The sequence below is a fragment of the Neoarthrinium moseri genome, assembly GCF_022829205.1.
Source record: "Neoarthrinium moseri strain CBS 164.80 chromosome Unknown scaffold64_Wmoseri_CBS_16480, whole genome shotgun sequence".
Classification (NCBI taxonomy): Eukaryota; Fungi; Ascomycota; class Sordariomycetes; order Amphisphaeriales; family Apiosporaceae; genus Neoarthrinium; species Neoarthrinium moseri.
The window spans coordinates 108,342-121,529 of record NW_026055178.1 but is presented as its reverse complement, the minus strand read 5'-3'; the positions used below and the strand labels follow the sequence as shown (position 1 = coordinate 121,529).

Below are 13,188 nucleotides of genomic sequence, written 5' to 3'. Positions count from 1 at the left end.
ACGAGAGAAAGAGCTGTCTACGGTTTGATCCGCGACACGTAGCGACCTCCCGCCCCCCGTCCTCAACCCTTGTCACGAGCTAGCTCTCTCTCTCTCTCTCCTGGCCAAAAGGAACAAGACTCCTTTTCCATCAGAGACGCAGAGCTATTCTGGTTTGTTTGAGCTTCATCTCTTCAGCACACACACTGCAGCCCTACCCAGCATGCCTTCAAATCTTCCCTCGAGTTTCGCCTCAGCCGCCGCTGGCCAGAACCGCGAAGGACGAGGTGCCAACAGCGGAGAGTGGTAGGTGCCCTTCTTCTGCTTGAAAACCTTTTTCCTGTTCCTCCCTTACTCCTTCCCACCCCCTCCCTCTATGTCTCTTCCTTCTCCTTTCTTCCTCCTTCGTCCCCTCTCTGCTCGTGCTGCACGCGTGGCTCGACCGCCGCGCGCAGCACCTGGGGAGGGGACCAGCACAAACACCCGGACCATGACCTATCGCACATGCTAACCCCCCATGGCGTCACAGGTCCAGGACCGGCCGACTCAACGGCACCCAGATCTTCCGCAGAGCCTCCACCACCCCGAGCCAGTCCATCAGCAGCCAGACGCCCTTGGCCGACCTGGTCCAGCCGCCAGCCACCATGCTCGAACCCGCCCCCCGCAAATACACCCGAGAACAGCTGCTCGCCATCTTCGACTCGGTGCCTGCAACAGACGTATCCTCCCTGTTCGTGCAAGGTTGGAACCCGGGTCATGTCAACGGCAGCGCTACGGGGACCGCCACTCGCGGATGGGGCAAGAACGTCGACACGCATGTGCAACCCCAGGAGCCTGACCAGTGCTGGGATCCCACGGCGTCGACGCGAGCCAGCAACCTGCGAGACCTGTCGCCCGACGAGAGGGAGCTGTTCTCGACCGACGTCAACTCGCCCGTCAAGCCTCCGCCCCAGAACAAGGACGGCAATGCTCTGAACGGACGCAAGACCTCAGTCAGCCAGGGAGCTTCAAACAACTTCGGTCTGGCCTCGCCCTCGTCTGCCTCCAGACCTGGCACGCGGCGGCGCGAGACAACGGACACGAATCCCTACTCGGGCGGCGGCGGCGGCCTCATGTCGCCCACTGCCTCGCGCGGTGATGGCGGCTCCTTCTGGCAGCGTAAGAACACCGAGGCCAAGGACTCCATGTACGAGGAACCCGAGGAGGACACCAACCCGCGCGAGGCACCGGCCGGCCAAAACCCATCCTTGCCCTTCGGCGGTCTGGTGCGCAACAATACCTCCGGCGCGGGCGGCCTGGCTACTTCCTCGTCTCTGTGGGGCCAGCCCGCTCCCTCGCCAACCACGGCTTCTGGCTTGGGGAGCTTCGGTAACTTCGCTCTGCCTGCTTCTTCCGCCATTGGCGACAAGCGTCCCGGGGGTGCGGGCGGCCAGTCCAGGCTCCAGCGACTGATCCCCAAGGACAGCAGCGACAGCATGGGTGCCCGCGGGAGCGAGCCATCTTCTGCTGTCGATCCCCGAGGTCCTTGGCGTTCCCGCCAACGCACCGACACTGACCCTTTCGCTGCCGAGGAGAACCTGTCTGGCAGCGCCGTCCTCGGCGGTGCTCAGGACACCAGCCCGCCGCCCATGCCTCGTGGCTCCATGTTCGACACGCCCGTCAAGGGATCTGCCGCCGACTTCGGCATGTCCGGACTCAACCTGGGCAGTCAAGCCGAGAATGAACCTCTCAGCCCCTCCGAGACCAACCCATACCGAAGCCCCCCTGGCGAGCGCGGCGAGAACGACGAGGCCGGCGAGAGGCTCCATGGTCACGGCCATGGCCTTGGTGCAGGTGGCTCTGAGCACCCGCCTGCGTTTGGCGGCGCGTTCCCCCGTGCTTTTGGCCAGAATGCGTTTGACGGCAGTGACCGCAGTCAGACCTCCAGCGTGGGTGCCAACAAGCCGCATCCTCACCTCAGCAACCTTACTGGCTGGCCCTCTTCCGCGACGCCTGACCGCGAGCGAAACCCTTTCGGCAACGCATTTGGCAGCTCGCTGTTTGGCCCCATGGGCGACCTCCATTCCCCAAGTCTGGGCAACCTGGGCGGTGTGTTTGGTCCCTCCAGCACAACCGGCCTGCCTGGCTCGGGCTCCATCAGTCGTGGGAGCAAGCTGGGCTCTCTGTTCCCGGCTGCTATGCAGTCTCAGATGCAGGGCCACGATACCGAGAGCCTGACCGATTCGGTCCCCGACCTGCGGCAGATCAACCCCCTTGGTGCCATTGGCCGAAATGCCTTTGGCGACCAACATCGTGATACTGAGAGCCCGATGCGGGCGGGCCGTGGGCCATTCTCCGACATGTTCGGTGGTGATCCATCGCAGTCTGCTGCCACCTCTGGGGCCCTATCTAGTGGCATTCCGGCCCTGTCGCAGGGGCAGGGTTTCCCCCAAAGCACCGGCACACCCTTCAGCGTGAACCAATCCTCGGAACCACCCTCGACGCAGGCTCGTAGTATGGTTATGCCCGACCGCATGCGCTGGGTCTACTTGGACCCCCAGGGGCAGCAGCAAGGCCCCTTTACTGGCCTCGAGATGAACGACTGGTACAAGGGCAATTTTTTCACCACTGACCTGCGGGTCAAGAGGGTGGAGGATGCTGAGTTCGAGCCCTTGGGCCAGCTAATCAGACGAATTGGGAACTCTAGAGAACCTTTCCTTGTGCCCATGATGGGCATCCCTCATGGCCCTCCGTCTCAATCTGGCCCCTTCTCGCCCAACCCCAGTGGCGTCGTTCAGCCGCCCCTGCTTGGGGCTTTCCCAAGCTTTGGCCGGACCCTGACGGCCCAGGAGCAGAACGATCTCGAGCGCCGAAAGCAGGAAGAACAGTACCTGATGGCTCAGCAACGGGATATTTTGTCCAACCAACCCCGACTGCCCAAGTTCCCGATCCAAAGCCACCCAGGATTACATCACCACTCGAGTGCCCACAGCCTCCAGAGCCAGCCCAGTTTTGGAAGCATCAACTCGCCCATCACCATGCCCCCTCAGGCCCCCATTGGTTCCGTTGCTGGCAATGCTTCTTTTTTGGGCGGGCCTCCCCAACAGCCGCACATGGGTCCCGGGGGTGCTGGCCCTAGCCTCAGCGATATCTTCCGGGAGGAAGAGCTTGCCCGCCTTTCCGCCGAAGAGCGCCAAGTGGTAGCGAATATACAAGGGCCTGGTGCTATTGGCTCTGCACCTCAGCCGCCCGTCGGCAGTGCCTCGTTGGAGTCCTTTCGAAGCCGGCTTCCTGGCACCCAGGAACTAGTTGAGGATGAGGAGGGTTTTCGGGGCCGCCTGGAGGAATTTGAACAACTCCGGGCCCAGCATGAAGCCCACGCGGAACAGACTAGGGCAGCTCTGGATCCCCAGTCCCCCGAGATCAACTCTTCCGTCGCTAGTCCCTCTACCCAACCCGCGGAGGCCAAGGGATCGGCGCACGAGGTTTTGACACAGAAGGACAACGGGCATACTGCCCAGGAAGCAGAGCTGATTTCTGCCAGCAGGCAGTTGGAACAGGCACAGGCCGCTGCCCAAAAGGCTGGCCTGCCCATGCCGTTCCCCCCGCCTCAATCTTCGACTCCTCTGCCCGCCCCTGCTCCGCAGCGTATCAAGTCAAACCTGCCTGAGCAGTACGCCTCGAGTTCTCGATCCGAGACCCCCGAGATCACGCCTCTGTCTGCGGCTACGCAGCCGCCTCCGCTGGCGCCCTGGGCCAAGGACCCTTCATCTGAGTCTCACCGCGGCCCGAGCTTGAAGGAGATCCAGGAGGCCGAGGCCAAGAAGGCCGCCAAGAGAGAGGAGGCTCTCGCTGCTTCTCGTCGTGCCGCGGCAGAGCAAGAGGCCGCGCGTGAACGTGAGAAGGCTGCCACACTCGCCACGGGTTTACCCACATCCAGTACTTGGGGTACATCCTCTCCTGCAGCCGCCACCAGCCCATGGGTCACCCCTACAGCCACCAAGGCTCCTGCCCCCGGCTTGACCGCCGCCTCTACATCCGCGGCGGATAAGAAGAAGACCCTGGCCGATATCCAGCGCGAAGAGGAAGCTCGCAAGAGCAAGGCAAGAGACGTCTCGGGACAGCCTAGCGCTGGGTCAAGCGCTGGCAAGCGCTACGCGGATCTGGCCAGCAAGCCTAATGCCACGCCGGTCGCAGGCGCAGTGGCAGGTCCGCCAGCGGCAGGTTGGGCCACAGTTGGGGCTGGTGGTAAAGTCAAGATTCCCACTGGACCGGCCGCGCAGTCGCGCTCTGCCAGCTCAACCAACGTGAAACCCGTGGCCGCCGCTTCTCCCCCTGTTCGCCCGGTTATCAAGTCCGCCAATTCATCGACATCCCGCACCGAGGCCATGGACGAGTTCATCAAGTGGGTCCAGGGCCAACTGTCTCGTGGTGGCGTCGCCGATGGTAAGTTTGTTGTACAGAGCTCGATTGGTACACAGTGAGCTAACGGAATCTCTGCAGTTGATGGATATACCGACCTCCTGAACAGTTTCCCTCTTGATGTTAACACCATCGCGGATACCGTTTATAGCATTTCCAAGACCATGCATGGGCAGCAGTTCGGCACCGAGTATGTTCGACGCAAGAAGCTTGCCGAGAAGGGCGTCGTTGAGAAGCGGGCTAGCGACTCGCCTGTCTCTGCCAACACCGGAGGCTGGAACGAGGTCGCTAAGAAGAATCCCCACAAGGAGAATGGCGACCCGGTCCCGTCGGGATTCAAGGTGGTCCCTGCCCGCAAGAAGGGAGCCAAGAAATAGAGCAAAGTCGGGGTCTGGCCGCTATATGTTGTGCTACTACCCTGGGCAACTCTGCGGTGTCCTTTCGGAGGGCAGAAGGTGTGGAAGTACCGGAGCGATGACTTTTGTAGTTGTGCATAGTGCTGGAAACCCAGAAGCAAGCGTGGCATCGTGTTAAAGTGGGATCATCCCACCTGTATGTACGAGTATTGAGAACTGAAGAATACGACATACTGATCAGCGAGTATGCCGAGACTGCATAGGTATCTGTAAGCACCTATTCTAGTGCCATTGGATCTACCTACCACAAATACAAGACCGCTCTTGACCAAGACGGGCATGATACTAGGCTGTAGAAATCAAAACTTGCTCTGTATTCCTATGACCAGGACTGCATACACAGACTTATTACATGGGCGTGCACATTGATATATCCAAAGTTGGAGGTGTGGTTTGTGAACATACGAGGCCCAATTATGCACAGGCCATCTGCGCCGATCCGCCCGAAGTGTACGCTGTGCATGACCTGCATAAATTACACAAATTGCCCCTCCCCCACCAAAAAATAACGAACGGCGATCTCCATAGAAATTTTCTATTGCGACCTAATATTTCATGACACTGCAGATTGTCTGAAGCTGTCTGATATACCAAGCGTCGACTTTTGTTTTTCACCTGTGTGTCGAGTATCACGTCTTTGATACTCACGAAGCACCACATCACGGGGAAGGCACGTCACGGACCAGATATTTGCTAAACGGCGGCGCTTCTTTTGGTGAACTTACACACGAACCCCGCCATCCGATTCCGGGGGGGCTTTATACACGCAGAACTCAACCCTGACAAAGGCCAGGTGCGGACGGCACCGGGGCTTCTGGAGAGTGAAGCTAAAAACATCATTTTTCCTGTCACCATCTCGGTCATTACCGGGATATTACCAACGTCATGTCAGGTTTCGACGACGTTGACCTCCCAGCGGACACCGGGGATGATGCCAACCAGGAGGTCGGGGAGGAGCAGCAGCACAAGTCTTATGTCCCGGCCGATCAGCTGGGTCTAGCCAATATCACAGGCGAGGCGCCATACCTGTCTGTCTTTGGGACTGAGCGTGCCGGGAAGCTGGTCCAGCGGTTTGTACGAACTGTTGTGCGGGACACTGGACTGTCAGTGGGCCAAGACGATGCCGCCGGGCCGTTGAATGGGGACGCACGCGAGGAGGCCTTGAATATAGCGTCGGCGTCCCTCAACGCTTTCCTGCAGGCCAATGTCACGGGCCCCGTGCTTGAAGGCGCGGCGAAGTGTCAAGGTATCTTTGCAGCCGCTTATGAGAGCCTTTCTGTAGAGGCGCAGCCCCAAAAGTCAAGCCGAGGGCAGGACCAGCAGCCGATTGAAGAGCTCAGGCGCATATGCCTCCGCTCACTGGATACAGACGGTGTCTCGGTCTACACGTACATACCGTGGATCGAGCTATTCTGTCTGGCGAGGTGGGTATTCACTTCGGAGGATGTATTAAAACCGGCACAGATAGGAAGCACCAGGGAGAGCTTGAAGCGGGACCTTGCTTGGATGCGCTTCAGGGTTCATCTATGGCATTACAAGCTACTTTCTCAACCATCCCTAGGGCCCGGTTCCTTATTCACGAAAAGTGGACGATGGACTGATGTGGCCACCCTACAGGAACTGATCGAGAAAAGTCTCGAGGAGGCCGGTAAATGTGTTCTAGGACCGGTACATGGAAGTGAGAGGGTAGGAAAGGATGCCAAGGTGCAGTTTCTGCTTGAGAAAGCGAACGCAGAGATCATGCTGGGCCACGATATTCAAGCCCGAGAGGATCTGCGACAAGCGACGGAGATCAGTAAACTCGTGTATGCTCTCTCCGGTGCGCTCGGGAAGAGGACGAGGTTTCAACAGGAGAGCATTAGCCAGCTGGTTGTGCTTGCCAAGAGTCACACGGAAAGGGAGGATTATAACGAGGAGGCCCCGGCCGAGCCCGAACCAGGGCCTAGCGCATTGGCCTTGAATGACGACACGCTACTCGAGAGAATATCGTTCACAAACGTCGACAACAAGGTGGAAGACGTTTCGCAGTCGACATTGCCAGATGTGTTGCAGGGTGTGACGCCAGAGAACCAACCGCGCTTGAAAGCGGAGGATCAAATCATCTTGCTCACCGAGGCGACATTGAAGGACACATTCTCCCCAGCTGACTCGTTGACTTCGGAGGAGATCTTGCCATTTGCGGTCCGGGTAATCGAGGACAAGTCGGCGAATTGGCAAATCTACACTCAGGCACTCCTCGTGAGATCCCGGATAGAGTTGAACAGAAGTCGAACGTTGGAAAGAGGTGTTTTGCAGATGCAAGCAGTCGTCGACCAGGTTATCGTGGATACCGATACACCTTCTCAGAGCCAACCGAAGGGTGCAGAATCCGGCGGCGCCAATGAATACACTGGTATTCCTGCGATTGAGGTTTCTGGTACGGACGATATACAGAAGAACGGCGCATCAAAGCCCACGTCCTTTCTGCCAGCCGCGAAACCATCTGAATCGGCCTCGCCACAGGTACGCTTGCGGTACGTGAACGCTTTAGCTTCGCCCCCAAGATGGCATTTGGAATCAGAACTGGCTTTCGCGTGGACGTCGGTCGGCTCGTTAGTCTCCGCGCTTGAGATCTTCAAGCGCCTGCGGCTATGGCCCGAGGTTGCACTCTGTCTTGCCGCCAGCGCTGCCACCGATGACGAGGACGGCCGAGGCAGCGGGGGTGAGGAAAAGGCACGCGCGATCGTCCGGTGGAGACTCTTCCACCGTACCGGCACTTCCGCCGCAGACGACGACGAAGACGAATATGATGGCCGGATCCCCGACACCAGCAGCTTGAAAGTACAAGACTACTATGGCCCCGAGCGTGCCCCTCCCCCGCCAAACGCCCCAAGGTTGTGGTGTATCCTGGGTGACATGGAAAACAACCCAGAACACTACCAAAGAGCATGGGAAATTTCTAACCGGCGCTTCGGGAGGGCTCAAAAGTCCCTTGGCGAACTGTACCTCCAGCAAAAAGATTGGGCCAAGGCACGCGAAGCCTATCGCCTTGCGGTGGGTGTCAACAGATTGAGCCCGGAACTGTGGGGTAGACTGGGCGATATCGAGCTGAGATTGGGGCACTTCCCAGATGCTGCCGAGGCTTTTCAGCGGAGTGTCAGTTCGAGCAACGGAGAGGAGGGCGGTGAAGGGGCAAGGACATGGAGCAATCTGGGAACGGCACTGTTGAGTTGGTACCGGGAGATCATCAAGGAGAATAAGGGCCAGACCGTAAAGGAGGTGAAGCGCGTCAATGACGATGAGGAAGACTTGGATACACCGACGAGCAAGGAGGAGGAAGGAGAAGGCTTAGACGCCACTGCGATGCCAGCGACTGCTCGTGCCGCCGCACTCAACAAGCCTGCCTACAAGCTCATTCAAGACGCCCTCCAAGCATTCAAGCGCGGCGCCACTATTGCCAGCACGAACTGGCGAATCTGGGACAACGTCGTCACTCTCGCAGCCTCGCTCTCGCCGGAGCCTGCACTCGACGACGTCATCTTGGGCACAAGGAATGTTATCAGAATCCGGGGCAACGAAGAGGCGCTCGATGCCGAAGTTCTGGGACTTCTCCTAAGAGAGGTGACCAAGGAGCCGCCGGCAAGCACTGGGGAGGCCGTCCACCAACCAGATCGCGGGAGTCTGCAAAGCAAGGTCATTACGCTATTCGAGGACATCATCGTCCCGCTCATAACAGCCAACTCCGAGGTTTGGTCCCTGATCTCGCGCCTCCGTGCGTGGCGCCGTGACTACGCCGGTGCCTTGGACGCCGCAGAGAAGGGTTGGCGGGCGGCAACGGGCGGCGGGGCGGCGAGCTCGCTCTCGGCATCGTCGACGACGACGACGTCTCCTACGGCTGGCAAGTGGCAGTCGGGCGAGAGCAAAGACGCCTGGGAGACTGTGGTGTCGAGGACGAGCGAACTGGTGGCTGCATATGAGAACTGGGGACCCAGAGTCGAGGCGGTTGGCGACCGGTGGAGGGGCAAGGCGAGGAGCGCCGCCAGGAGTGTCATGGGCAAGGGCAAGGAGAGCTGGGAAGGGAGTGAAGGCTGGAGCTTGCTGGAGGGACTGATGGCAGATCTGAAGATATGATGGGGGGAAGACGGATAGTCAATTGCGATAGGAGCTGAACAGCTGGATACCCGATGGGTTGGGCATGTTCAGATGGTCTGGGACGGATTAGAGAGTTGCACGAAGCAGGTCCGCACCTAGGCAGCCAAGGGCGTATTTCGTGATGGAATGCCAGCTAGTGCTCATAGAGATTAAGCCAACATGAAGACGAGAATCCTCTGAAACTCAAGCTGATGATCACATCTTGAGTCGTGACCACTGGCCTATGGAAACGAAGTCTGCTTGGTAACGCATGTGACGGACAGACTGGGACCTGTGACGAGGCTAATCCCCAAATGCAACCAGCCGCTGGCCGTCTCAATTTTCCAGGGTCTTCTCCAACGGGGCGGCGGCCGCCACCAGATCCTAATGGAAATCATGCATGGCGATGGCCGGGTCTCCAAAGAAGCCGTTGGGGAATTTGGGGAATGTGCCTTTCGCAAGCCAATCAGCCTGCTCGGTAGTGATTTCATTCTCGACTTCGAATATATATGCCCTCCCCCTCGACCCAGACATGCCGACCTACACACGATACGCCCATTGCCATGTTCCATTGAGCAACGTCGCGCGCACCGACGCGTCTCAACCTTGAGGTCCCTCCAGGCCCCGTACCATAGTAATGGCGCGATTCAGCTGGGCCCCCACCGAACTAGGGACGTCGTCAAATAGCAGGCCTCGGCGGGATGGGAGAATGGGTCCATCCCCCGTGGTGGGTGGATACGAGAACGGGTGCCGGCTGGCCCTGGACGCCCGATATCCAGACTGAGGCGGAAGAGAAGCAAGAGGTGTCGGGGGGCCAACGAGGATGGGCGACCCATGCATCATGTGGGCACGCGTTAAGCCGAAAACCAGGAGCAGATAAGGGAAGAAAAACGTCGCGTCGTTCGATTGTTCCTGACTAATAGAGCAAACTGCCGAACCCGACTCCGAATAGCTTCTTTTGTTTTTCTTTCTCTCCTTCCTGCTGCTGCTGCATCATCGTCACCACCATCGTCCTCCCCCTTCACCACACACGTCTCTACGGCAAGTTGATTGCAACTACATCATACCGTCAGCCAAGATCACCAGACCAGCAATCCGCCCAGCCAACATGTCCAAGGCTTTCGTTCAGCGTCCGGCCCCGGCCTTCAAGGCCATGACCGTCTTTGCCAACGGCGAGTTCAAGGAGATTGAGCTGTCCGACTACCTCGGTCAATGGTATGTCTAATTGCCTCCCATGACATCCTATCGTACTCCATCTGCCTGCTTCCCTGCCTGCTCGCGAACCTATCTGCGGCGATGCTGACACGGATGCCCCTTTCTTCTAGGGTCGTCCTCCTGTTCTACCCTATGGACTTCACCTTTGTGTGCCCGACCGAGATTATCCAGTACAACGACGCCCTGGCACGCTTCCGCGCCATCAACACCAGCGTTCTCGCCCTCTCGACCGATAGCCACTACTCGCACCTGGCATGGCAGACGCAGCCGCGCAAGCAGGGCGGTCTGGGCCCGGACCTGCAGCTGCCCCTGGTGGCGGACCGCTCGCAGAAGATCTCCCGCGACTACGGTGTGCTGCTCGAGGACGAGGGCGTCGCCCTGCGCGGCCTCTTCATCATCGACCCCAAGGGTGTCCTGCGCCAAATCACCGTTAACGACCTGCCTGTCGGCCGCAACGTCGAGGAGACCATCCGTCTCGTCGAGGCCTTCCAGTTCACCGACGAGCACGGCGAGGTTTGCCCTGCCGGCTGGATGAAGGGCGCCAAGACCATGAAGGCCGACCCCAAGGGCAGCCTCGAGTACTTTGGCAGCGTTGGGGAGCAGGGCGCCAACGGCCACGCCAATGGCCATGCCAACGGTAACGGAGTCAAGAGGGCTCGCGTTGAGTAAATCGGAGACGTCTGCAGCATGCGTTAGTGTATACCTTTAGGAAGAATCAGCAGGATAAAGAGGGAGGCACAGAAAGACTAGATTCATGTGCGCTATAGATGTAGACATAGATGTAGACTAGACCACAGCAATGCCACGATATGAACATATTCTCGGTCGTTCTTTCACATAACTCGGTGAACCTGTAACGAACTGTGCATAGAAATAGTTATGATCCCATCACAAAGATAACCGGTGACCCAGAAGTGATCGCCACTAATGGAAGGAGGAAGGGAATGGAATGTATTCTTGCTAAGCTGAATCCAAATGAATGGCCATGAAAAGTAAAAAAGAGAGCTCTTGACGGGGGCAAGGTTCGAACTTGCGATTCCCTGGTGTTCAGCAGGCCCGCCTAACAGGTAAGGCCTGCATTCTCACACCTCGGCGTGTTACCACGGGGCTACACCACCTCGCCGACAGAAACAGCGCTCAATTAGAGCATATGTGCCAGTCAGGAGATCCATCTTGAGGATACCTGATGCCTGGGGCCCCTGACCGAGGAACAGCAGCGTAAGTCTTGAGAGACTACCTACCCGGGCTACTCTATCATCGGTAACCAAAACGGTGGCGACGTGGTAGAAAACACCACTGGGGAAAGTGACACGCGCCACAATTCTCGTAGTAATCGTGGTGTGTAAACTGTCAGAGAACATACACACACACTGGCCCTATTGGGTCGGCCTGGATAGCCCATGCACGAAGCCGAGCTGTTTCTAAGAGGCATCTCAAAACAACCTCTTTGCTGGCCAGCGTGTCTTCCAGACAATCATGCCCGCCAGATGCTTGCTGCTGTATATTCAAACTGCAGATATCAAGATTCGGATCTTTCAAGCTCCGCAAGCGTGAAAATTTGGCATTCTTGCCGAAAATGGCCTCTGCTGTCAGTATGACCGAATCGACGACGAGCGAAGCATGGATGCGCAGCACCGCAAGGTCGTGGAAGAGCGTATTTCCTAGGAAGATGATGGTGTCGTCTACAGGCCGGAAGAGCTCCTCCCGGGCTTCTCTCCATCCCTGAAGGGCGTGCCCTTGGTCTTAGGCATGGCGCAGTTGTGCCTCGGTCACGCCGCTCACTGAAGTTCGCCAGTCGCTTATACCCTGTCCAGGGTCGACAAAGGTGTGCATCAGCTTCTCGCCCGTGAAGAAATTGACGACGCAGATCAGCGCGAGCTCCCAGCTCCCGTCAGGGAAGCCCACCATCTCGCAGTTCATCGCAATTGCCCTGCGTTTCGGAGCGGCATAGGTACTAAGCGGCGGTTCTTTGAAGTAAGACAGTAGGTAGCCACGTGTACGATTATTTGACTCTGAATCAACACGTGAGGTGTAGTGATGCATTCGCAGCCGCTGTGGAGTATGCGTTTCATCGTAAAGAGATGCCCATATACGGTTCTTATCGGCCACGGGAATTATGGTGTGTATATTTGTCAGGCACCGGAAAATGGTAGTGACATATTCTCCAAGGGCTTTGGTGGACGATCAGTCGCGGTGAAAGCCAAGCGGTCGAGGGAGACCTACATTTGTCAACGAGTAACTGCTTCTCCGCCCTCCTGGTCCCTTCGTACTTGTGTACTACATGGCGCAAGCCAGGTTTCGACGCCGGCCGCTCGTGAACGAAGGTGTCCCCGCCTTGAGAGGGTAAGACCCTGTGGCCCTGCCGATGCCAGAAACGGTCGGGCCTGGCTGGATGGCGATCGCGGCAGTGATATGCTAAGGCCTGACGACCACGAACACCTTGTAGCATTCTACAGAGAACCGGACCCTCATATGTCCCGTGCCCCAGGCATGGTCGCTGGCGGCTTCTCTGTCACTCCACACCCCAGGACACTGGTCGCAAGTGAGTGCGCGAGGAACACAAGTCCATGGTCGAGAGCCCATTGTGATCCAGTAGCAGCCTGGCGTTCGCCGTCTGGTCAACGAATATATGCGCTGGTCCATGGAGGGAAACCGTTTTGGAGGGACCCTAGGCCAAGAATGCTAAGCTATTAAGTCCGTGCTGCGCAACTGAGTTACACAGCTTCAGCTGGGTCAACGCTCCCATCCTTGTAAATTTCCAATTGGTGAGACTGACCTGATACAAGATCAGACATCGCTGACGAATAATTGACAACATCGGAGCAATATCTACTCTTAAGTCGTAGATTAGAATTATTGTGCATATCACAGCTATTCAACATTAATGGATTGCAATGGGAATGGGGTATCGTTGTCTCCTCATGTAACTTAGTTATTCGTTTGACGGTTAGAAACACTTTTCAATGCTAGGTACCCCCGGCTGCGCCGAATCGCTTTCTCAAAAATTTGTGGGTTCTTCCTTTACTGTAGTGCTGTGATAACTTCTTCGGCCGCTCGCACCCCGAGA

The 13,188-nt window shown here is 57.8% G+C and overlaps 4 protein-coding genes across 4 annotated transcripts; 3 read left to right on the top strand and 1 right to left on the bottom strand.

Annotated features, from left to right (window-relative positions):
* Positions 1-202: 202 nt before the first annotated feature.
* Positions 203-4,757, top strand: JN550_011200 (uncharacterized protein; the record flags this gene model as incomplete). Its single annotated transcript, XM_049309539.1, has 3 exons — positions 203-285; positions 509-4,404; positions 4,462-4,757. 3 exons carry the CDS (start codon positions 203-205, stop codon positions 4,755-4,757), a joined length of 4,275 nt encoding a protein of 1,424 aa, XP_049166840.1.
* A 924-nt stretch (positions 4,758-5,681) lies between these two features.
* Positions 5,682-8,906, top strand: JN550_011199 (uncharacterized protein; the record flags this gene model as incomplete). Its single annotated transcript, XM_049309538.1, has 1 exon — positions 5,682-8,906. One exon carries the CDS (start codon positions 5,682-5,684, stop codon positions 8,904-8,906), a length of 3,225 nt encoding a protein of 1,074 aa, XP_049166839.1.
* Positions 8,907-10,014: 1,108 nt separating this feature from the next.
* JN550_011198 (uncharacterized protein) lies at positions 10,015-10,790 on the top strand (the record flags this gene model as incomplete). The annotated part of the gene is made up of 2 exons (XM_049309537.1): positions 10,015-10,121; positions 10,232-10,790. The coding sequence occupies 2 exons, from the start codon at positions 10,015-10,017 to the stop codon at positions 10,788-10,790; spliced, it is 666 nt and encodes a 221-aa protein (XP_049166838.1).
* A 428-nt stretch (positions 10,791-11,218) lies between these two features.
* JN550_011197 (uncharacterized protein) lies at positions 11,219-12,041 on the bottom strand (the record flags this gene model as incomplete). The annotated part of the gene is made up of 3 exons (XM_049309536.1): positions 11,219-11,417; positions 11,485-11,843; positions 11,904-12,041. 3 exons carry the CDS (start codon positions 12,039-12,041, stop codon positions 11,219-11,221), a joined length of 696 nt encoding a protein of 231 aa, XP_049166837.1.
* Between the last annotated feature and the right edge of the window lie 1,147 nt (positions 12,042-13,188).